This window comes from Dendrobates tinctorius, unplaced genomic scaffold (assembly GCF_039654945.1).
Source record: "Dendrobates tinctorius isolate UK_male_01 unplaced genomic scaffold, ASM3965494v1 ptg000070l, whole genome shotgun sequence".
Lineage (NCBI taxonomy): Eukaryota > Metazoa > Chordata > Amphibia > Anura > Dendrobatidae > Dendrobates > Dendrobates tinctorius.
In genome coordinates, this window is record NW_027361738.1 from 87,272,851 (window position 1) to 87,297,476 (window position 24,626).

A 24,626-nucleotide genomic window follows, 5' to 3' on the forward strand; every position below is an offset into this window, starting at 1 on the left:
AGACGGATCCTCCATTGAAACGCATTGTGGTTTAACCCTATCTCTTGTCTGAGTCTCTTTCCTGCGCTCTTAAGACCATTTTCCATTTTCTCATTGCTCCTATCCTCCATTGGAGGTTTTCGGCTGGAGCTGCAGTGGAGACCTGATATCCTTGTCTGCCCCTGGGTTGCTTCCTAAGCGCTCCTTTATGACCGCTTATCACTGACTCTTATTATTTGTAGGCATGGTCAGCAGAGTCCTCTCATTATTTGTGGGCATGGACAACAGAGTCCTCTCATTATTTGTGGGCATGGTAAACAGGGTAATCCTATTATTTGTGGGCATGGTACACACACAGATGTTACATATGCAGCTCCACTGCCTCCTCTTGATCTCTGGGTGCAGAGACGGTTCATTCCTTCCCTTGCTGGAGACTATCACCCTATTAACATCTTTTTGTCCTCCACTTTTTGTTACTCATTCATTTGAAAAAGCAATGTGCAATACCACATTTCTCCTCTAGAGGCTGCTGCAGGTAATACGTGAAGCTGTCGGCAGCTTCTCCTAGTTAAATCAGTTGATTCCGGTGGTTTTCTGATGCTAATTTCAGCTCCTAAATAGGAAATGTTATACAGACAGATCTCAGCCTGAAGTTGCCATTTTTTCTCTACAAATGTTAATTTTGGGCTTTTTTTTATGTCGCTTCATTTTTTTTTCTTCACTTTTATCTTCGTAGAATAAAGTCACGATTAAAGTCACATTAAAGTCACGATGACATTAATTAGTGACACGGCTCCACGCTGATACCTGATCCTGGATCGTAACTCTGAAGACCAAAGAGAATAAATTACTGGGAGGAAAGATGCTGTCAGGATGATTTCATGTAACAGTGACAGAAGGAAAAAACTGGATTAGAAGCAAACATTTCCCCACAATTAGAAGACTGTTCTCTCCAGCAAGGACGCAGTAGACAGCAGGAGTGGGGCTGCTGTGGAGTCCCTTGTTTTTTTTTTAATTTCACCTCCCCTTTATGGTAATATTAGCAATCAAAGTATTTCACACCTAACGATGAGTTAACTTTTGTTAAAGTGAACCTGTCGCCAGGTTTTTCTTGTCTGAAGTAACACCAGGGGTATATAACCCCCTGACTCCCCCCTGTATAACTATACCAAAATTATGATCCGCAAACGCGTCATGTGCTGAACATTAATCTATTATCCTGTCTGTTTCACCAGTTGCTCAACTGTATGAGAACGGCGAACAGAAAAAGCACACAATAGAGATATTTAACAAGATGAATACATTGGAATTTTTATTAATGTACAACAAGATAATGATAAAACAATATTTAGATAAAAGCAGAGGGACGCTGAAGGCTAGAGACACCTTTAAACACATATTGCCAGCATGACTGTGAAGAATAGATATAAATGTAATATTGTCAAATGAAATAAAAGTGCATGTGCTTCCAAATAATCATCTTCATAATTGGTTTTGAGACCAAAAAAGAGCCTGTGCTGAGGTAGATCGAATGGCTGTAAAGGTCCAAATGCCACCTGCTATGTAAAGTTATAGTGGAATTCCCATTATTGTAAGGAGAATGCAATGCCAAATAACATTCTGTAAACAGTGCATCGCTGCAAAGAGGCATGCAGGCAGGCAAAGGATTTTTCAGGTAATACTTACAAGCTGTGTGGTGTCAATGCCACATCTCTCCACCCCGACGTGCATTTCGTCCACACTTCTTCAAGGGGCGTGTATATAACCACACCTGTGTTCTTTGCTCTTCCTTACTGCGGGTAGAGCTAAAAGCATAAGGGCACATGTGCTCTTATGTTTTAGGCTCTGCATGCAGTAGAGCGCATGCGCACTCATGTTTTAGGTTCTGCCCTCAGTATGCCACATGCGCCCTTATGTTTAAGGCTCTACAAGCAGTAGAGCGCCTGTGCACTCAAATTTTAGGATCTGCCCTCAGTAGAGCGCATGCGCACTTACGCTGTATGCTCTGCGCGCAGTAGGGCGAATGTGTGGCGCCCCTGAGGCTTCAGTCGCCACAGAGGTACTGCACCTTCTCCTAAGGTGTAGTGCCCCACCATCCAGGACCACACTCCACACCTGCATTCCACACACAGGATAGTTCAGTGGGGCCACCTAACAGCTTCAGGCTGGGGGTTAGCAGAGCACCCCTCGTGGAACCCTGCTTCGTAACACGAGATGTGCTGGGAGGCGGGTGGAGTGAGATGATACAAAAGAGTGGGGAGAGTGAAAGTTAGTGGTTAGTTGGTTAGAGGAGAGAGAAGAGAGAAGATGGGTGTCTGAGGGACGTGCTGCAGCAGGTCCCAGTGATCTGGGCTGCTGGCACGAGAAAAACCAGAGAAAGAGACTGATAAGATTGATAACCTAACCTTCCATAAGAGAGAGAGAACAGATCGGAACGAAGGAGAATAGAAGGACGGTGGGAATCTGGTTGAAGTAAGATAGAGAACCCTTCCAGTCCAGAGAGTGCAAAGGCCGGGGCCCGGTCCCCGAGGTTGATTGGATCTTTATGTCTGGCAACAGACACCGGAGGAGTAGTGAGCCGCTAACGCCTTGCTCCCATCATAGACTTGGGACACAACAGCAACTGAATAGAGAGCCGGGACGCAGAGTGGAGCCCCCGAAGCAGGCTACAGCTGTCTGTCATACAAGTAAAGACTAGGAACACCCAGAGAGAGGCATTCCAGGGTAACTAAGTACTGGAGTGCATCGCACCTAAAGGCACATTGGAGGAGTCGTTCAGTAAGGTACATGTTGGCGGAGTGTGGAAGGGAGAATCCTATCCTGCCTGGAGGTTGGCTGGAGCCCTGACTTGGAGAACACAGTACGGAGGCAGTCAGTTGTGTGAACTGCAAACAGTGAGTAAAGCTTTGGAACCGCATACTCTGGTGTCCTGCAGTTATTCCCGCACCGTTACACCTGAGTACCAGCATCCATACCATTCTGCGCCTCTCCTCATCCATTGCACCTACACTGCCCTGGGACTACAGCTCCACCTGTGGGGAGCTATACCATCTCTGCTGCACCATACCATCAGTCCCAGCGGATCTGCATGCAGCGTTGGCTCAACACCTTACTTGCCAAACACCACGGGTGGCGTCACAAACTATTCTACCATTACCTACATCACTGCCATTGATATTGGGCGCCCAGGGCCACGGACCGGGTCACAGCTGCCGTGAAGCTTTCCCCCCCCTGACACCGGCCCGGTACCGAGTACCCCGCTGTCCTGGGCGAGCGAGGGCGACCCAATTTTGGCGTCACGAACAGGATGACGAGACCCGATGCCATCGGGTTCTGTGTGCCTTGGATTTACAACTTTTGAAAATGTGCAGAAGACCAAATTTAATAGACTGTAAAATGGACATTAGAAATGGCCGCTGGCGCGGAGAAGAAGGGCGTGAAGAGATGGGAGGTCCTAAGAAAAGACCGCGAAGAGTATTGCGCCGTCCCTGCCTGAATTACTATGTGACAGATGCATGGCCCACCCCCCGAGGGCTTCGTATACTGGCTTGGTATGGAGGCGCTGGAAGAAGACGCCGCCCACGGAAGGAGGGGCAGAGGAAGCCAGTGGTGAGCAGAAGGGCAGAGCAAGAAGAAGAACGCCAGAACGCCATTTTGGAGAGTGAGGGAAGGAGGCCTGCGGAACACGGGGAAGTTCAAACCCCCGGCGCCATGGCTGATGGCTCCAACCCGATCCGCGAGATGAACTGTCGGCATTTGGAAGAAGTAATAGTCACGCTGACCACCCGGCTGCGGCTGAGGCAGGAGGCCTTGGGGAGACTGAGCCGGCAGCGCGCCCAGGAGGGGCCTACACCTGCGGTACCCGCGACACCGGTACCCGCTGCTGCTGCACCAGATCTTTTCCTGGCAGACCCCACGGAGCTTGGAGCTGCTGCCATGCCACCAGCAGTGTACTCTGTCCCTTCTTTGCCACTGATTCCAGAGGAGTTGTACACAGCCCAGGGAGCTGAAGTGGAGGAAGAGGAGCCCCTGCTTGGACCTGGCGCGGCTGCGCAGGTCCCGCCAGCCGCCCCCGCAGAACCGGAGCTGCTATTGCTGCTATTGGCCCCACCGCCACCCCCGATATCTCCCCGGGCAGCGCCCGCTACCCCCACATCTGCACTGGAGCAGAGATCGCACCACCGGTAACTCCCAGGTATATACTGTACACCGGCCTTCCTAATGGGTTGATGGGGAGGAGGAGGACGACCATGCTGGTGGGGGTACGGTTGGAGCCGGCGTGCCCGATTCGACATCTACAGGCCAGAAGGGGGTTTGGATCATTTTGGGACGTGATCTCGAGGTTCCTTCACTGCCAAGTCCCCAGGCAGTGGCTTGTCAGAGCTGGCAAGCTGCAGAAGCCCAAGGAGCTAGACCTCGTACCAGGACAGTGGAACCACCTATTGAGGAAGAACAGTTGACGGGTATGGAGATACATCATGGGTCCCATTAGCAACAATGGGACAAAGATACCACCTCTGAGAACAGTTCCAGTTCAGCTTCCAGAACCCCAGGAGGGGATCAGCACTAAGAATTACACTTTACAAAATCTCGTTACCTAGGAGGGTTTTGTTTGCACCAGTTGTGCCTTATTTTTGCTATCATGTTTTTATGGTAGCACTTTTGTTGCCTGCTTTTGATTGGCAGTGTTTTTCTACAAATGGAACTGTGGAGATCATGAACACTGTGTGATCCAAAACTTTCTTGTAAATAGTTTGCACCCCTTTGGGTGCTCTCTTTTGGTTTTACATATAAAGACTCTTTGCGAAGATGATGTTTTTGAATGGACACTTTTCGAAGAATGATGTCTACCTCAAGGAACACTGCAAGAAATCCCGGCTGGGAGCAGTGTTCAGCCCTTTGCAAGAAATTTGAATGTTTTATGATAACGTATTTGATAATGATGTGTCTTATGGAAAGTAAATGATTTTTATAGAATATTTGATACAGAGAATTAGAAAAGTTTTGAGATAGAATGTGAGAATTGAATAAAGACTGAAGAATTGAAAGTGACAGGTGACAGGCCAAGTGTAGATGGTCAGTGTCTTGCGTCCTGTAGAGAGAGAAAAAGAAAAAGAGAAATGTAATAAAGAAAATGTGTTGAGTATAGCACTGTGAATTAAGAATTGCACTTAAGTAAATTTTTGATACTAAGGAAGTTAGACTGTTTGTAACGTTTCTGAAATGTGCCTCCTACATTAGGAAGATTAGATAAGTATTGTTAAACAGCATTTAAAAATTTTTGTGTGTTCCTGTATTGTACCTTTTGTTGTCTTACAGCCCGCAGATGTGCTGTGTTTAACGGGGGGGTATGTGGCGCCCCTGAGGCTTCAGTCGCCACAGAGGTACTGCACCTTCTCCTAAGTTGTAGTGCCCCACCATCCAGGTAGGGTGGGAACTCCTGACCACACTCCACACCTGCATTCCACACACAGGATAGTTCAGTGGGGCCACCTAACAGCTTTAGGCTGGGGGTTAGCAGAGCACCCCTCGTGGAACCCTGCTTCGTAACACGAGATGTGCTGGGAGGCGGGTGGAGTGAGATGATACAAAAGAGTGGGAAGAGTGAAAGTTAGTGGTTAGTTGGTTAGAGGAGAGAGAAGATGGGTGTCTGAGGGACGTGCTGCAGCTGGTCCCAGTGATCTGGGCTGCTGGCACGAGAAAGATCAGAGAAAGAGACTGATAAGATTGATAACCTAACCTTCCATAAGAGAGAGAGAACAGATCAGAACGAAGGAGAATAGAAGGACGGAGGGAAGCTGGTTGAAGAAAGATAGAGAACCCTTCCAGTCCAGAGAGTGCAAAGGCCGGGGCCCGGTCCCCGAGGTTGATTGGATCTTTATGTCCGGCAACAGACACCGGAGGAGTAATGAGCCGCTAACGCCTTGCTCCCATCATAGACTTGGGACACAACAGCAACTGAATAGAGAGCCGGGATGCAGAGTGGAGTCCCCGAAGCAGGCTACAGCTGTCTGTCATACAAGTAAAGTCTAGGAACACCTATTGCGAGGCATTCCAGGGTAACTAAGTACTGGAGTGCTTCGCACCTAAAGGCACATTGGAGGAGTCGTTCAGTGAAGGTACATATTGATTGGCGGTGTGTGGAAGGGAGAATCCTATCCTGCCTGGAGGTTGGCTGGAGCCCTGACCTGGAGAACACAGTACGGAGGCAGGCAGTTGTGTGAACTGCAAACAGTGAGTAAAGCTTTGGAACCGCATACTCTGGTGTCCTGCAGTTATTCCTGCATCGTTACACCTGAGTACCAGCATCCATACCATTCTGCGCCTCTCCTCATCCATTGCACCTACACTGCCCTGGGACTACCGCTCCACCTGTGGGGAGCTATACCATCTCTGCTGCACCACACCATCAGTCCCAGCGGATCTGCATGCAGCGTTGGCTCAACACCTTACTTGCCAAACACCATGGGTGGCATCACAAACTATTCTACCATTAACTACATCACCGCCATTGATATTGGGCGCCCAGGGCCACGGACCGGGTCACAGCTGCCGTGAAGCTTTCCCCCCCTGACACCGGCCTGGTACCGAGTACCCCACTGCCCTGGGCGAGCGAGGGCGACCCAAATGCGTACTTATGTTTCAGGCTCTGCTCACAGTAAGACGCATCATCGCTTATGTTTTAGGCTCTGTTTGCAGTAGGGTGCATGTGCACTCATGTTTTAAGCTCTGCCCACAGTAGGGTGATTGCTTCCTTATGATTTAGGCTCTGCCCACAGTAGAGCGCATTCCCCATTATATTTTACACTCTGCCCACAGTAGGATGCATACACACTTATGTTTTAGGCTCTACCCGCAGTAGAGCGCATACACACTTATGTTTTAGGCTCTGCCCGCAGTATGGAGCATGTGTACTTTAGGCTTTGCCCACAGTAGGGAGCATGCGCAGGCACAAACCAACAATGTCTCTGCAAAGGCTCAAGATTTCGCCCGACTGTGTGGATGATGCAGGAGGCATCATCCACATCAAAGCAGGAAGTCGGCAATCAGAAGATGGGAGGAGGGAGAGATGCCTCAGTAAAGACACCTATAGGGCCGGCAGGATTAACATAGAGCGCAAGAAAGTTTCAAAAGGGTTTTTGGGTATATACAGGGGTAGTCAAAGGGTTATATACCCCCTTTATGGAATGCAACACAGGTGCTGATTAACATGCTAGTCTTAGTTCAGACATGAAAAAACTGGTGACAGGTTCCCTTTAAGTCCAAGTGGGTGTTATCAGACAGTTTTCACTGGGGTGTGTATTTCTTCTCCCTGTATGAGTTGCCCAATCATAAGCAGGAGGGAACACAGCAGAAAAAGAACACGCCCCCACCATAGCTTAGAGCAGATTTTTCAGACTGTTAGTATTGCCTGTCACATCTCCTCCCCTCCAGCCCTCCCCCCAAAAATAAAACTATTGTATTCCCCTTAATATTACCTGTAAGAAAAACTACACTCACCGAAAACAAGCCTGACGCAGGTAACAGTTCTTTGATTGTAGAGACACAATGAGGGGATACATTTGTTTTTAATGTTTTACCACTTAAAAAAGTGGTAAAACTTAAAAAATAAAATAAAATTGATATCATCATAGTCGTACTGATCCACAGATGTCAAACTGTCATTAATAAGGCATGGTGAATGCCATAAAAAAAATACAAAAATAGGAACAACTAGCTCATCCCTGCTATATTACTGAGATCCTCGGTACGGGGGGGAAGCTGCTCCTGCTAGACTCAGCGCTATATAGATCTAATAGAAAAACCACCTCCAGCCAAAAATCCAGACGAAAAATAGAACTTCATTCCAGTACGATTAGAAAATAATTACATCATATGTAAATTTCCTACGCGTGCCTGACTCCTTAATCATGGATAATCGTACACTGTCAAAATTACTGCTTTTTTTTTCATACTACTTTCTAAAAGAATACAAAACCATAAAAATGTTGTAAGCATCCCAACATGGTATCAGGTAAAGTGTCATTTCACCCAGCAAAAAAAAAAGCAAAAAAAACCCCCCAGACCTTAATGGTTTCTGTAAATGACTGGAAATCTCCTCCCAAGACGAAAGAAAAGAGGGGAGGAGGAGGATGATGCTACAGATTTTCAGTTTAGGACTCGTCACGCACATTAGATATTTGTCATCTCCAAAAGTAAGACAGTTGAAGGCTTGTTTGGCTGAAAAATCTCCAATAAAGGGGTAAATAAACATGCAAAGAAGAGAAGAGAGTCCGGGGAGGAGGAGGGAGATGGTGCTGCAGTTTCTCTTTTTTTAAACTGGCCGTACACATTAGATAACTATTGTCTTCAAAGGATGTTTTTGCTGACAGCTTTTTTGGCTTAAAACCTTACAGCACGTCTTCAATAATAGGGAAAATTCACATACAGGAAAAAAAGAGAGAATCTGGGGGAGGAGGTGGATGAAGCTGCAGCTTCTTTGTATAGGGCTGACTGTACACATTAGATGTCAGCTAATTCTCTTTTGCTAACAGCTGGTCCTTCTGAACATCCCAATAGTATGTGTTCTGCTAATTTTTAAAGCAGAGTAAAAAAAAAAAAAAATTACAGAGGGGGGAATAACCTTTCTTAGAGCCTCGAGTACAAAAGAATCAGGCATGGTAAACCCAACTTCCCTAACCCACTCTCTTCTGAAGAGACAGGACACCCCATCAGACGTTATAAAGATGGCCAATCCCACCGAAATTGCTTTAGGCGACATTTTTCTAATGTGTATGCTGTGTCTGAGTCTCATGCTGTGAGAGGGGAGAAGGAGCTGCACGGAGAAAATCTCATCGTTCTGAAGCTTTGTATTGTGAGACCTCTTGTGGAACGTAGCTTTTTGAGCAACTATGCAGCTTTAATTTATTCACATAGTCCCCCTTGCTTCTAAAAAGTTGTATAACCCCTGCGGACACCTTGCGGGCAGCCATTCTTTATGGCTGCAGTGTCTGGGAATGAAAAGCAAGATCAAATGGGACAAAAATTATTTTTTAGAATCAAATCGAAAGGCACGATTCGTTATTGCATTTGCGTTTGGGTTTTTTTGTCCAGTTTTTGGTATTTTTATCCTGTTTTTGATTTGCGCCAAATTTCTTCATTTAATTTGCGCTATTATTAAAGTCTATTTTATCTCCACTTGCATGGTTATATAAGTTTATTATTGTGGGTGAGTTTTTTGTTTTCCAGTTGCTAACAATTGCGACAGTTAAAAAGTTGCAAACTGTGGCGCGATCGTACTGCAGTCCTGCGCCCCCGTTGGAGAGATTTAATTTACACCTTTAATTTTTATGCAAATTTTGCAACTTTTTAGCGGATCATGCAACTTTTTGCTATACGGAGGAGCACAACAAGTTAAAAGCAAAAATAAATAGAATTTTTTTTGCACAAAAAAAACCATGAACCCAATGCTCCACTTTCTAGAATTTGGGGCAAAAAAGTACCACAGGGCTAAAAAAAAAAGCGAAAAACAACAATTGATGAGTGGTGCTCTCTGTTTTTCAGCTGATGGCATGAATCTCTTACCTGGAGTTTGCCAGGCAGAACTTTCTCGGTAGCTCTAGTAACTGGGGCAGATTCTGCAACCTCTTCTTTCAAACGTCGCCCAAGACCTTTGGATGACGCAGCCCGCACTGTCCTGGACGTCTTTTCCTGGCTGCTGCTCGCTGCAGCCGATGTATTATCTGGCTTTTTTGGATCTTTTTTCTCTTTGGAAACTTTTCGTTTTGGGGGCATCACAAAAACCTGAAATTGTAAGCCAGGAAAAAAAAAAACTTTTTCAACAGGATGTATCAACATAGCACATATAAGTAATAGTGATGAGCGAGCGTGCTGGGATAAGGTGTTATCTGAGCATGCTCGAAAACATGTGTCCGAATCCTCGCGGCTGCATTTTTCAATGCTGTTCGACATGCAGGGATTACCTGTTTGTTAGGCACTCCCTACATGTGTTGCAGCTGTCAAACATGGAACCACGGGGACTCGGACATATTTTTCGAGCACTCTGAGTCACTCGGTTAGTACACGAGCATGCTCAGATAACACCTGATCCGAGCACGTTCACCCATCACTAATAAGTAACAAAGAACTGCAGTCTACAGCGCTGGTAAAAAACAAAACAAAAAGTATTTGTCCCCTTACCACTTTCTAGGCACTTGCACAGGGGCATTACTATTGGTTAGGTGGCAAATTTACCATCTAGAGGGCAAAATAGGCACTGTAAAGGGTATAATGGTGGCATTATTATGAGGGGCACTGAGAAGAGTGCTGTTAGTGTTTTTGTGGCACACAGCAGGACATCTATGACAGCAGAAATTTGGGAATAGACGGTGCTGGAAATGTGAGAATATATTTATCGTAATCTCTGCAGATGAATCCTTGGCTGGAGAAGACGTCACGCCGGTCTGGGCCAGGTGGAGAATATGGGAAAAGCATATGGCTCCATTAGAAAGAATGTAATCTGTATGTCACTATATATAACTGTACTGTAATCACTTGTATGATCTGCAGGACTGGTATCTACCACTTTATAGTCACCGTATGGCGGTATTATCAGTCTTGGTATTTGCATAGTAATTTTTTCCCAATAACAGCGCGGTCATCTGCTGAGGTTCCTCTACATCCACTCCTGGGGTGCGCCACCGTAGTTGTAATCAGGGTTACCTGGTTAGGGGTCCACTCATGTGTTTTGCTGAGCCCTTAACTACGCCTTTATATCATTTTCTTCGCAACACAAATTTTTTATTTACATTTTTTTTTAGATTTTTTACTATTCATGTTTCCCGCCAAATAACCTCCGGAGTGTGTCCAACCTCCCTCCCTTTGCCTCCTCCAATCACATTCGTTCTTTTCCTCCTCCTTCGAAGATGGCTCTGGCACGGGGAATGCAGTAGTAAGTCTAAACCAAGGGTTCCCGGTGCTTTGAGATAGGAAAGGCAGGGGACGGAGTGGCTCAGACTTAGGGCAGTTTCACACGTCCAGATAATTCCGGTACCGGAAAAAACGGTACCGGAGCGATCCGTGTCCGTGTGACATCCGTGTGCTATCCGTATGTCCGTGTGTACCATCCGTGTGCTGTCCGTGTCCGTGTTTTTGAAAAATTATTTTCAATGTTAACCCTTTGACTTTTAAAAACGCAAACGGACAGCACACGGACAGCACATGGACAGCATCCGTGTGCAGTACGTGTTTACACAGACCCATTGACTTGTATGGGTCCGTGTGATCCGTGCTGTTGCACAAAACCGGACATGTCAGCGTGTTTTGCACACGGTCCGTGAAAACACGCTGACATCATTAGAATGTGTCTACGTGTGTCAGTGTCTCCGGTACGTGAGAAAACTGTCACTACACGTACCGGAGACTCTGACGTGTGAAACTGCCCTTAGGCTGGTTTCACATTAGCGTTTCTTAGTGCAGCGCTTCGTTCGCGTCCATGCGCATGCGTCATGCGCCCCTATCTTTAACATGGTGGGCGCATGGTCTTGTGTTCACATGCGTTCGTATGCATTTTCGTGTGCATGCGTTTTTTTACAGTGTGCGCCTAGGCGCGCCTGATGCAACCTGTTGCATTTTTTGGTGCGCCGAAAGCCGTCAAAAAAACGCATGCACACGCTTGCGCACGGAATGTGACAAAATAACGCATTACAGTCTATGGGAACGCAGGCGTGTGCTTGGACATGCACACACCAGCGTCTGAAAACGAATGCATTTTAAGAGTTAACATGGATAGAAAATGGTTAAAACGCATGCGCCTAAATAACGCAAACGCATGCAAAAACGCATGATGCGTTTTTGCATGCGTTTTTATTGCGCACGAAGCACAGCGTTAAAAAACGCTAATGCAAAAGTAGCCTTACCACTGCAACCCGCCATGCCCCTGAGGAGGCCACCTTGGAAGAAGGTGGAATGGAAGGTTGATCTGACAAGAGGAGGCAGCGGGAGGCAAATGAAGGGCGCCAGGTACGGCGCCCACATGAGAAATGGTGAGGAGGTCCAGGAGCTGGATCCATTGTGATCAGATGGTCATCGAGGGGGCGGTATTATGCGATAGTGGTGCTGCCTGGAGGTCCATGGACCTTTTCTACTGTATCTCAGTCTCTTTCAAAATCCCAAGGGTTTCGCAAAGATTTTTCAAATTTTTCTCTTGGAAGAGGCAATGATATATATACATAATCTCAAACCAGCAGCTAGCGGCACATCATCCCCAGCAGGGCGTAGAGCGTGGCATCACCCTGGCATCATGTGCTGCTGACACTGGCATTCTTCTCTAAAACAATACATCTCCTAAGCCATCTCCTGACATGGCGAGCCGCTCTGGGTATCAGTGAAAGTTTCATGACAGTGGGGGGTGGACCACGTTATACAACAACCTACTATCAAGAGCGATCAGCATGATAATGAGCACTTGTATTACTGGCGTCTCTAATTATATGGTAAGAGGAAGCACGTGGGCCACAATCATCGGAACCCTAAGAGAGTATGTTCCATGATCTAGTGTTTAATAATGTATCAGCCCATCCGTTATGGTGCTACGTTCAGAGAACTCCCGGCAAATGGACCGCATGTACGGCATATGGCATACGTGTCAAAAGAGCCCCTATTTGCAATACACAGGGTCACCATCACATTTGTCAGCTGTATGTACAATAAATTATAAGAAATATTGTACTATCATGAGAAAAATATAATTCTTTCCTCACTTATGAGCCACTTCTCTTCCCCTTGCCTCCTGAACACATTGCTTATTCTGAAATTCAGCAAAAATCTATCCTCCTCTAAAACACAGACTGTCTGTTCACTGAGAGATCAGATTACAGTTTTAAGTCTCTCCAGATCTGTATTTACTGTACAGATACACTGCTCAGTACTGTTGTATAATTAATTCCTTGCTACTGCTTCAAGTAAGTGTTTTATTTCACCCAAAAGGAGATTACCCAGCTACACTGTTTATACTGCTGAAAAATATCCTCTATACTGGTGATTTTTCTTAATTTTCTTTCTGAACTTCAGTGAGTGATTCACAGCTACACTGCTGTTCACCTTGCCTCGTGAATTCATCATTCATTCTGAAATACAGCAAAAATCCATCCTGCTCAAGACAACAAAGTGACTGCTTGTTCACTGAGAGATCAGATTACAGTTGCCTATTGAAGACTAAGGTGAGGGGAAAGGAGGAAGGTGAGAGGTAGAGAAACACACAGAGACCCTGGCTGCTGCGTCTTTTAAGTGTTTTTTGTCACTCCAGATCTGGATTTACAGTTATACTGCTTGGTACTGTATGATTATTTCAACGCTGCTGTTTCTAGTAAGTGTTTTATTTCACCCTAGAGGGCAATTCCCAGCAATAATGCTCAATACTGCTATATAATGTCCTCCATGCTGCTGCTTTTTGTAAGTTTTTTTTTTTATCTCACCCCAGTTTTGGATTCACAGCAACACTGATTACTGTATATGTGGCGCCCCTGAGGCTTCAGTCGCCACAGAGGTACTGCATCTTCTCCTAAGGTGTAGTGCCCCACCATCCAGGTAAGGTGGGAACTCCTGACCACGCTCCACACCTGCATTCCACACACAGGATAGTTCAGTGGGGCCACCTAACAGCTTCAGGCTGGGGGTTAGCAGAGCACCCCTCGTGGAACCCTGCTTCGTAACACGAGATGTGCTGGGAGGCGGGTGGAGAGAGATGATACAAAACAGTGGGAAGAGTGAAAGTTAGTGGTTAGTTGGAGAGAGGAGAGAGAAGAGAGAAGATGGGTGTCTGAAGGACGTGCTGCAGCAGGTCCCAGTGATCTGGGCTGCTGGCACGAGAAAGACCAGAGAAAGAGACTGATAAGATTGATAACCTAACCTTCCATAAGAAAGATAGAACAGATTGGAATGAAGGAGAGTAGAAGGACGGTGGGAAGCTGGTTGAAGAAAGATAGAGAACCTTTCCAGTCCAGAGAGCGCAAAGGCCGGGGCCCGGTCCCCGAGGTTGATTGGATCTTTATGTCCGGCAACAGACACCGGAGGAGTAGTGAGCCGCTAACGCCTTGCTCCCATCATAGACTTGGGACACGACAGCAACTGAATAGAGAGCCGGGAAGCAGTGAGGAGTCCCCGAAGCAGACTACAGCTGTCTGTCATACAAGTAGAGACTAGGAACACCTAGAGAGAGGCATTCCAGGGTAACTAAGTACCGGAGTGCTTCACACCTAAAGGCGCATTGGAGGAGTCGTTCGGTAAGGTACATGTTGGCGGAGTGTGGAATGGAGAATCCTATCCTGCCTGGAGGTTGGCTGGAGCCCTGGCCTGGAGAACATGGTACGGAGGCAGGCATGTGTGTGAACTGCAAACAGTGAGTAAAGCCTTGGAACCGCATACTCGGGTGTCCTCCAGTTATTCTGCACCGTTACACCTGGGTACCTGCACCTACATCATCTACGCCTCACCGCCATTACTTCATCTACACTGCCCTGGGACTACAGCTCCGCTTGTGGGGAGCTTTACCATCTAAGCTGCGCCTACCATCAGTCCTAGAGGATCTGTCCGCAGCGTCGGCCTAACATCACACCTGCCGAGCACCACAGGTGGCGTCATGAACTTTCCATATAAACTATATTACAAACATCACCGCCAGGGGTGTGATTCAGCGGGTTCTCACCGGTTCCGAACCGGTTGTTAAAAAAGCAGCTGGTTCCCCGAACCGGGGAGATCCAGAGCCGCGATGCGGTCCTGCAGGCAAGGAGGGAGGCAGAGGAGAGGAGGACTATCTTGCTCAGCCTCTGCAGCGCTGGAGTGGATACTGTATGGCGCGGGCTGGCGCATTGATACAACGCACAGGCACATGAGTCACGTGACGTAGTGCTCTGTCTGCTGCTGAGTCCTGGACAGACAGAGCATGACACAGCACACCCCGGCTGCGGCGCGCACAGTGCGCACTGATTCATTTCTGGTGCTGAGGCAGATGCAGTGCGTGCGGCTGTTATTGGCGGGTAAATCTGGAGGAGCTCGCTGGAGGAGTTAATACCGCCGCTGCCCAGTGAGCTGCCTGAGCCTGCCCTCAGCCCCTGGAGGACACTAGTCTGTGTGTGTGTATGGTATACAACACAGGCCAACACCAGGTCAGTTGTTTTGTTACTCTGTATGTGCATTGCTGCTGCCTATTGGGGGCCTGTGTATGCTGTGCTGCCTACTAGGGACCTGTGCAGTGTGCCTGCGTAATGGGGACCTGTGCCTGCCTTGTAGGGAACAATGCTGCCTATTGGGGACCTGTGCTGCCTATTAGGGACCAGTACTGCCAATTGGGAACAATGCTGCCTATTTGGGACATGTGCTGCCTATTTGGGACCTGTGCTGCCTATTGGAGACCTGTGCTGCCTGTTGGAGACGTGTGCTGCCTATAGGGAACAATGCTGCCTATTGGGGACCAATGCTGCCTATTGGGGACCTGTGCTGCCTATTGGGGACCAATGCTGCCTATTGGGGACCTATGCTGCCTATTGGGGACCTGTGCTGCCTATTGGGGACCTGTGCTGCCTATTGGGGACCTGTGCTGCCTTTTGGGGACCTGTGCACTGTTCCAATTTATTTATTTTTTTCAACTGTTTGACTGCGCCCCTACCTGTATATATTTGAGGAAAAGGTGCGTGTAAATGGGTGTGGCTTAAAATGGGTGTGGCTTAAAATGGGTGTGGCTTTCCTACACACAAACACAGAACCTGTTGTTAAAAATTTGAATCCCACCACTGATCACCGCCATTGATATTGGGCGCCCAGGGCCACGGACCGGGTCACCACTGATGTGACACACTCATCCCCCTGACACCGGCCCGGTTCCGAGTACCCCACGGCCCTGGGAGGGTGACCCATATAAAGTGCCCCATACCACTGTTGCTTCTGATCATATGCTACATAGACAGGACAGCAGGAAACCCTCATAAGGCTATGTTCAGATGTTGCGTTTTTGCAGCTTTTTTAATGCTTTTGTGGCGCCCCTGAGGCTCAGTCGCCACAGAGGTACTGCACCTTCTCCTAAGGTGTAGTGCCCCACCATCCAGGTAAGTTGGGAACTCCTCTCCACGCTCCAACACTCGCACCTCACACAACAGGGTAGTTCTGCACAACCACATTGCGGCTCAGTGCTTAGAGAGTAGCAGAACGCCTCTGGTGGTTCCCTGCTTGGAACACTGGACGTGCTGGGAGGTGGGTGGAGTTGAGATATATAAAAGAGTGGGAAAGTGTAGGATTACAGGTTCAGTCTGGCAGAAGGTCAGGCGGGTAAGAAGTCACTCAGACAGGAGTGAGGATCCCTGGAAGAAGGGATGGAGGAAGGAGTGCTGCAGCTGCTTCAGTGACCTGAGCCAGCTGGCACGGAAAAGGGAAAGAAGGAGAAAGACGTAGAACTGCAACCTAAGCTTCCATAAGAGAGAGAAGGATCAGTACGGAATGAAGGAGTAAGGAGAACAGAGAGGACGGGGGTTGGAAGAGGAACCCTGCCTATAGGTTCTCTGCAAAAAAGGGGGAGACAGAAGCGCACAATAGGGTCTTATCCAATGATATAAACGTTTCACAGATATGGATCCACTCACCTGGTTCAGTTGTGTGGAACACAACAACCATAAGCACAAATGGGTAGGATCCGATGAACTGCAGCAATCAGCCGGTCACTAGAATTGCATATATAGGAAGGAGAGAAGTCCGGCTTTCAGGATCGCGCTGTTCCAGTCCAAAGTTCACAAGGAGTTAATCCAAGGACCAAGCAGTGATTATAACTTTCTTTTTGAACTTTGGACTGGAACAGCGCGATCCTGAAAGCCGGACTTCTCTCCTTCCTATATATAGGTTCTCTGCGCAAGGCCGGGACCCAGTCCCCGAGGTTGTATGGACACTTATGGTTCTGCAGCAGACACCGGTGGAGTAGTTGGATGTAAATGCACTACTCCCATCTAATACTTGGGGCACAACAGCAACTGATTAGAGAGCCGGGACTCAGGAGAAGGGAGTCCCCAAAGTAGGCTACAGCGGTCTGCCATACGAGTAGAGTTCTTGGGAACATCTGACAAGAGGAACTCCAGAGTACCACGGTACTGGAGCTCTTCACACTTTAAGGCGTAATAGAGGAGTCGTTCAGGAAAGGTAAATGTTGGCGGATTGTTGGAGAGGAGCTTTCCATCTGGCCTGGAGGTTGGCTGAGTCTCTGACCCGGAGGGCATGGCCCAGAGGCAGGCACCCTTGTGTACCGCAGACTGTGAGTAAAGTTTTGGAACTGCAAGCCTCAGTGTCCTCCATTCATTCTCGCGCCAACCCGCTCTGCACCGCTACATCTGGGTACCCTCCTTTACACGGCCTGCACCTTTCCACAACCATTACAACTACACTGCCCTGGGACATCAGCCCTGCCTGTGGAGGGCTATATCATCACTGCTGCACCATACCATCTGTCCCAGAGGATCTGCCTGCAGCGTCGGCTTAACACCTCCCTTGCCGAATACCACAGGTGGCGTCACGAACTATTCCATTACATTAACTACATTCCTCCATTACTTTGGCGCCCAGGGCCACGGTCCGGGTCACCGCCGCCGTGACATGTCCCACTGACACCGGCCCAGTACCGAGTACCCCACAGCCCTGGGAGAGCGACCCACTTTTATATGCAAATTTTCAGTGGCATTTTACAGGAAACAATGTCTATGAGATTTCATAAATCTCATGCACACACCTTGGTTTTTTTTTCCTGACTGTTTTGTCAAAGAGCTGCAATTTTTCAAAATGCGGCATGTCACATCTTTCAGCATTTTTCCAGCATTTTCACCCATTGAAAGCAATGGGTAGTGCAAAAAACGCTGCAAAAATGCTGCAAAAAAAACCGCAGGTATCCGATTTTACCGTGTTTTTGGTGCCAAAACCTGATGAAGTTGAATCAGACTTTTTTATGCACTAAACTATATCAGCATAAACAAGATATAAGTGTACCCTGACAAAAACGCAGTAACAAAACAGAGCAAAAATGCAGCAAAAAAAACCCACGTCAAACACTCAGTAAAACCTTCATAACGTTGCTTCTTTACTGCCAAGAGAGCAGTTTTTGCCTAAGGAAAATAAACGCAGCAAAAACGCATCGTGTGAACATTAGCCTTACTGAGTGCTGCTTATGGTAGAGATTAGTGGAGCTAGTCTCCATCCACTAGCTCAGAGTCAACTGATAGTTATTAGAAAAAGCCTGCTTACGGAGAAAATAGAGAAAAAGGAATTAAATCAGTCACATAATGGTCAGAAATAATGTTTTTCTTCAGGTACGCAGCTTACGCTGAAATCATAGACATGCTTTATCTCAAGGTTCCTTCACTGAAAATGAAACATTTCTAGCAAATGTCAATTTTTTTTATTTCAACATTGCAGGAATGTGTCATAATGCCAATGTATTAGGACATATGGATGTCACAGAACATCCTTATGATCTGGAGGACTTACCCAGCCCGGTATAATATGGTAATGTTTCATTTTAAATACCTCGCATGTAATACCACATTTCACCTGTAGTGGCCACTGCAGAAAATATATTGGTTCTGGAGCCAGATTTGTGAGCGATCAACTGATTGCAAATAAACATTTAAAGGTACAGGTCAGAGTATGTTCACATGTACCTGTAAAATTGCATGCACATTCACTAAAGGTGAACAAAGCCCTAATGTGAGGAAACTGAGCAATTTTAGCCCCATAGTTTTCAACTTTGTGTTGTAAATTTGAGACTCTACGTTCTCTCAGAAGGAACAATTTTACATAAATTAATCCAGGATTGAGCACTTTCCTCTTATAATCTGCCGCGGTAGATTTAATCTCATTATTCTGACTCTTCTTTTCTATGTCTGGTTTGCAGAGATATGATTCGGAGCTTAATAGCAATGGCTGCCATAAATAGGTGGATACTTTCCAAATCTGTCACTGATCCTGACGGTTTTTAATGAAATATGTATGAATTTTCATAGTTCCGGAATATTTTTAGATATTTATAAAATGGGCTTCTTTCACACATTAAGGTTAAAGGGGTTCTCCGCTTTGTAGAATATCAGGGTCACTTAACAATAAAGTGTCCTCTTGCTGTGATCCCCATTGATCAGTTGTAATCTGTGGTTAAAAAGTAAGTGCTCAATTTCCCTACAGCACCGCTACAGGAGAAATTAGGTATTACTCAGTGTTCATTAAAATCAATGGGATGTCTGTGGTCCTCCAGTGCGAGAGATGCTCTTTGTAACCTAACCAAGACATGAGGATCCTGAACGGAGGAACCTCAAATATACTAAGTGCTGTGGAATATGATGATGTCTTTAAGGGGTTGAGCGTGCCTAACATGCAGATGGTCTATACATAGAGCTCCCAGACAATGCCTTTAACTATGCGTGTAAAAAAAAATCACAGACAATGTAGAATGGTTTGTCATCATCCCTTGGTGCCCAGCATACAACCCTCTATGGCCCTCCATTTAACAGCTATGAACACCTTTCACATTGTTAATGGCTACCTTTAGTTAATAAAATTGCACTACGTTTCAATCTGCAATCTTTAATCCTTCATTCATTTTCTTTCCCCCGATTTTCAGTTTGCATCCTGATTCTGATATTTCCTTTTTTTTCCTCTTACTGGAGTGTCTCTCCTAGTAATACAGGCTGGATAGGAGGTCTGTGTGTTTCCAGAGTGCTGCTGTCCTTTTTAGCTCAGCTTCTATCCTGGACTTATTTCCTCCTCATGTATTTTCCTTTTTAAAAGTACCTGTTTTCTTTATCCTCCCTGAGACTTTAGTTGAATTCTCTGGCAATCAACTGGAGATCCGTGTACAAGCCCTTCCCTGCTGCTATCTCTAACACTTAGAGAAGGGAGGAAGAAGCAGAGAGAGCCATCAGGAGAATCTATGATGGCTTCGTAATATAGTTGAAGATCACTCAGCTAGTTTAACGGACCTGTTTACCTCGTAAGGTGGGGGAGTTGCTTATACTGAAAGTGTATGTGGGTCTCAATTTGCATTTATCAGTGGCACAAGGGTGTCACGTCCACCTGGAAGACTGGAGTTAGACGATCACGGTCACGTCAGGTAATGAATCTCGCTCTTCTTTAGAGATGGTGTGATTTGTGTCCCATGTTAAAGGGATTTAGTTTCCTCTGGTGCTGAAGACGTTAATGACCCTTTCTATGCTGGTCAGAAACATGCAGCTCCATTTCAGCTGCTTCTGATCTGGTCATCCTATAAAAACTGGTCAGAGTTTCTTGTCCCTGCCAGTGAAAAATTCACCTTCCTGTACTAGAGTTCTGAAGCTAAGTGTTTGGAGTGGAGTTGTTGTGGTAGTGTTCTGTGGTTTGCTGAATACGTGTATGTTTATCTCCTGATCCCTTTTCCCATTTAGTTTTTCCCCCCTGTCCCTATCCTCCTCCCTATTGTTGGTGAGTGTTTCTGTACGATATTGGTTTTAAGTTATCCCTGTTTTGTCTTTGTGTCTTATTTGCCTTACATTTCTGTCCCATGCCTCATGGGGTGGGGGAGGGGACAGATCAGGGTTTAAAATGGGGAACAGTAAGGGGGGAGACTCAGGCCTCTCTACCTTCAAGAGTACCTCTGGGACAGGGATAGCTAGGGTCCCAATTCCAAGGACAGTTTGAGGCCCACCTTCATTACCAATGACCATCACAGCGTGACATTCAATTCCAGCTCTCCTGTCTCTCAGACTACATCCAGGCGTAACGGAGAAGCAAGCTTTCTCTTTTTAGGAGAATGTTAGGAGTAAAACATGATTGGAAGCGAAGGAAAAGAAGTTCCAGTTACTATAGTGCTGGCAGAATGTTGAAGAAGAGAAACTGCCCACTCAAAGAGAAGTAGTGATAAGCTACAGAGCATTACAACTAGGGATGAGCTTTCCGATATTGAAATATCAGAAATCGGCCCGATATTTGCGATATCGGAATTCCGATTTCCGATTCCGATATTTTTTTCACATCGGAAATCGGAAATCCCATAATCCTTCAGCCTCTGAGCGCTCCGTGGAGCCAATCAGGAGCTGAAGAATTGCTGACAACATTGTGTAACTCCCCTAAGCTTGGTAGGAGGCGTCCAAACGTGCTAGCTAGGGGCTGCGCTGCGATTGGCTGGCTGGATGGTGTGATCAGGCAGTATAAAAGGCTGCGCCTGCCATTTTAGCCTCACTCTACTGTGAAAGCAGATAGGGATAGGTTGCTGTGGGCGATAGAGAGAGATCTCGGATCTAATAGCGATAGAAATTGTTTTTCTGTGACATTTAGCAGCCCCTGTGTGTTACAGAAGCAGTCTTTCTCCTCACTGACCCCGCTCAGTTTCATTTTTTGGGCTGTGCAGGCTCTCAGTGAGGTGCTTAGTGACACAGTGCAGCGCACACACTGCAGCTGCTGCAGCTCCTCTTGCTGCAGCACTGTGTGGTGTGTGTCTCACTGCCTTTTCTTTTCATCCCTTAAATCCCCTTCCCCTATTTTTTCCTAAAAGTGTAGCTTCACCATCCAGTACATTTTGGTGAACGCTATATAGGGATTTTTCAGTGAGGGGTTCCCCCCCCCGAATCCCCCCCCCAATCCCTTACCCCCAATTATCCCTCAATTTTCCTGGTGCTCGGGTGCGCTTTGCACAGTTTAGTCACCTCCGCTGCGCTGACCGCCTGTGTGCTTTTTTTTGGGGAGTGCAGCACCCACTAGGTCAGTCTTTGTAGTCACATCAGACTGCAGGACCCCTAGTGTGGCCTGTTCTGTCGCGCACCCCCAAATTTTTCACCAGTAAATTCACTCTCAGTGCCCCTATAAGTGCTACTTTACCTCACAGCATCTATTGAGGTTAAAGGTAAACACTATATAGGGATTGTGCTGTGAGGGCTCAAACAACCTCTGTGGCTGGTGCCACACAGCACCTGGCCCAGTCCCGGAGAATCCTTTTTTTTTGGTATCACAGCAGTGTCATTTACTGCGCTGTGACATCCGACCATAACGTGTACACCAATACCACAAACACACATTACTCTTTGTGTAGGCCACACTAGATTCCTATAAAGTGTAGCAGACACACCATCATCATACAGTGCCATTAGTGTTTCTTATACCTGTTTGTGGTCCTACAGGAATAAGCACACTAATCCCTAATAATTACTTTCTTGAATCCATCGATAGAGATGAAGAAGTCAAGGAGTAAGGGACGTCCCCGCGGCGGCCGCGGAAGAGGTGCATCAGCAGCTAGACATGGTGCACATCAAGGGCAAGCAGCAGGCCCAAGTCACTCAGCACCTACTTTCACCCGGCAGCAGTCATTTATGCGCAGCTTGTTAGGAGCGCAGGGCCATAGGCTGATAAGAGAGGATCAAGTAGAAACCGTTGTTGGTTGGATGGCAGCTGAGGAATCCACCTCAATGAGCAGAGGCATATCCAGGGGGGGGCAGCCGGGGCAGTTGCCCCGGGCGCAGCCAGCAGGGGGGGCGCAGTCGGGCCGCCTAATGCAGCGGTCCGCAGTGTCTCCCCCCGGCGGCTGCGTTCTGCCGCTCCCCATCCTGTGAGTCGGCGGTTCTCTGTGTCAGCTGTCAAGCTGACAGCCGGCGCAGAGAAGGAGGCCGCGCCAGCTCCCAGGCAGCAATTGTACTTGGCGTCTATACAGACGCCAGTACAATTGAAGCTCTGACCGCCGGGTCAGAGCGACGTCAGCAGCGTCATCATGTCATGTGATCACGCTGCTGACCTCACTCCCCGGCGCCCAGAGCAAATGCTGGTGGTAAGTGTGCTCCACTGTGGAGCTGAAGAACCACCGAAGATGCGAGATGGGGTGGTGTTAATGAGTGGAGATGGGGTTAATAAGTGGGGGGGTTAATGTGTGGGGGTTAATGAGTGGAGATGGGGTTAATGTGGGGATGGGTGTTAATGAGTGGGGGGTTAATGAGTGGGGGGGTTAATGAGTGGAGATGGGGGTTAATGAGTGGGGGGTTAATGTGTGGGGGTTAATGAGTGGAGATGGGGGTTAATGAGTGGGGCGTTAATGTGTGGGGGTTAATGAGTGGATATGGGGTTAATGAGTGGGGATGGGGGTTAATGTGGGGGGTGTTAATGAGTGGGTATGAGGGTTTGTGTGTGGGGGGTTAATGAGTGGAGATGGGTGTTAATGTGGGGATGGGGGTTAATGAGTGGAGATGGGGGTTAATGTAGGGATGGGGGTTAATGAGTGGAGATGGGGGTTAATGTGTTGTGGGTTAATGAGTGGGGATGGGGGTTTATGTGTGAGGGGGTTAATGAGTGGGGATGGGGGTTAATGAGTGGGGATGAGAATAATGAGTGGGGATGGGGGTTAATGAGTGGGGATGGGGGTTTATGTGTGGGGGGTTAATGAGTGGGGATGGGGGTTAATGTGTGGGGGGTTAATGAGTGGGGATGAGATTAATGAGTGGGGATGGGGGTTAATGAGTGGGGATGGAGGTTAATGTGTGGGGGGATTTGGAGTGGGGGTACATAATGTGTGGGGGGATTTGGAGTGGGGATGGGGGGTACTTAATGTGTGTGTGGGGGATGGGGGGATTTGGAGTGGGGATGGTATTTAATGTGTGTGGGGAGATTTGAGGACACAAAATGAAGAGTATGTACATATGAGGGCATGTATGAGGAAACAGTATGGGGGATGGGTGCAGACAGTAAGGGGTGCGAACGGGTGAATGTGTGCAGACACAGTATGGGGAGTCAGTGGTATGTGTGAACAGACAGTATAGAGAGTGAGGGGGTAAATATATGAGGAGACAGTATGGTGAACAGGTGGGATGTTAGAGGAGGGAGGGGAATAGTGTGAGGCGACAGTATATTGCAGACATTTTTATTTAGGAGCATTATAATGACACTTCTGTCTTTAAGGGCATCGGGTGGAGAGTTGGTGCAGAAGACCGGAGAAGATGGAAGTCTGCAGAGACGGCTGTGAATCAGAAAACTCATCATGGGGTCTGGACAAGAAGAAGAAAAGGAGAACGACTTCAGAGACGACGTTATCTATAAGGTACCTGGATGTAAATGTTATTTGTGACACTGACTTGTTTTCATGTTTTTATTTGTTAGGAACATTAAAGGGGTTGTCCAGGTTTGTACGGAGTCTGCAGTCATTGTATGTGACTGCAGACTTCTGAATTCTCACAGTGCTCACTGAACGCTGTCAGGATTCTCTCGTGCCTGTAATTTACATACATGCGGTCACATGCTGACTAGACATGTGTGGCCTCACTCAATGAAAATGAACAGAGCGAGGCCGGGCACGTCTAGTCGGAATGTGGCCAGAAGTATACAAATCACATACTTGTGCTGACATGACTGTACATCGGCAGGGGAGAATCCTAAATGTGCGCAGGTGCATTCATTGTGAGAATTCAGAAGCTGCAATGTCAGGACTCAGCTCTGCAGGTTCCAGCAGTCATCACACGGACACTTCACTCATATGCGATTTTCATAGTTATGGTCCTGTGACAACGAGCAGCTCGTCCTGCTTTCAGTTTTTTACTGAACATTGAAAGCATTAGGGAGAGCAGCTCGTGGGTACATGGCTAAGTGTGCAAGTCGCATATGTACTTGGGGGGGGGGGCACCGAACCAAATTCTTGCCCCGGG

At 47.2% G+C, this 24,626-nt stretch overlaps 1 protein-coding gene across 5 annotated transcripts in view; it reads right to left on the reverse strand.

Annotated features, from left to right (window-relative positions):
- The window catches only part of DYNC1I1 (dynein cytoplasmic 1 intermediate chain 1), a 463,207-nt gene that overhangs the window by 428,304 nt on the left and 10,277 nt on the right, over positions 1 to 24,626 (reverse strand). For all 5 annotated transcript variants that reach the window (XM_073582093.1, XM_073582090.1, XM_073582089.1 and 2 more), the window contains exon 2: positions 9,544 to 9,762. In XM_073582093.1, coding sequence (XP_073438194.1) covers positions 9,544 to 9,753 — 210 coding nt within the window. In that variant the 5' untranslated portion in view covers positions 9,754 to 9,762. The remainder of the gene's footprint in view (positions 1 to 9,543; positions 9,763 to 24,626) is intronic.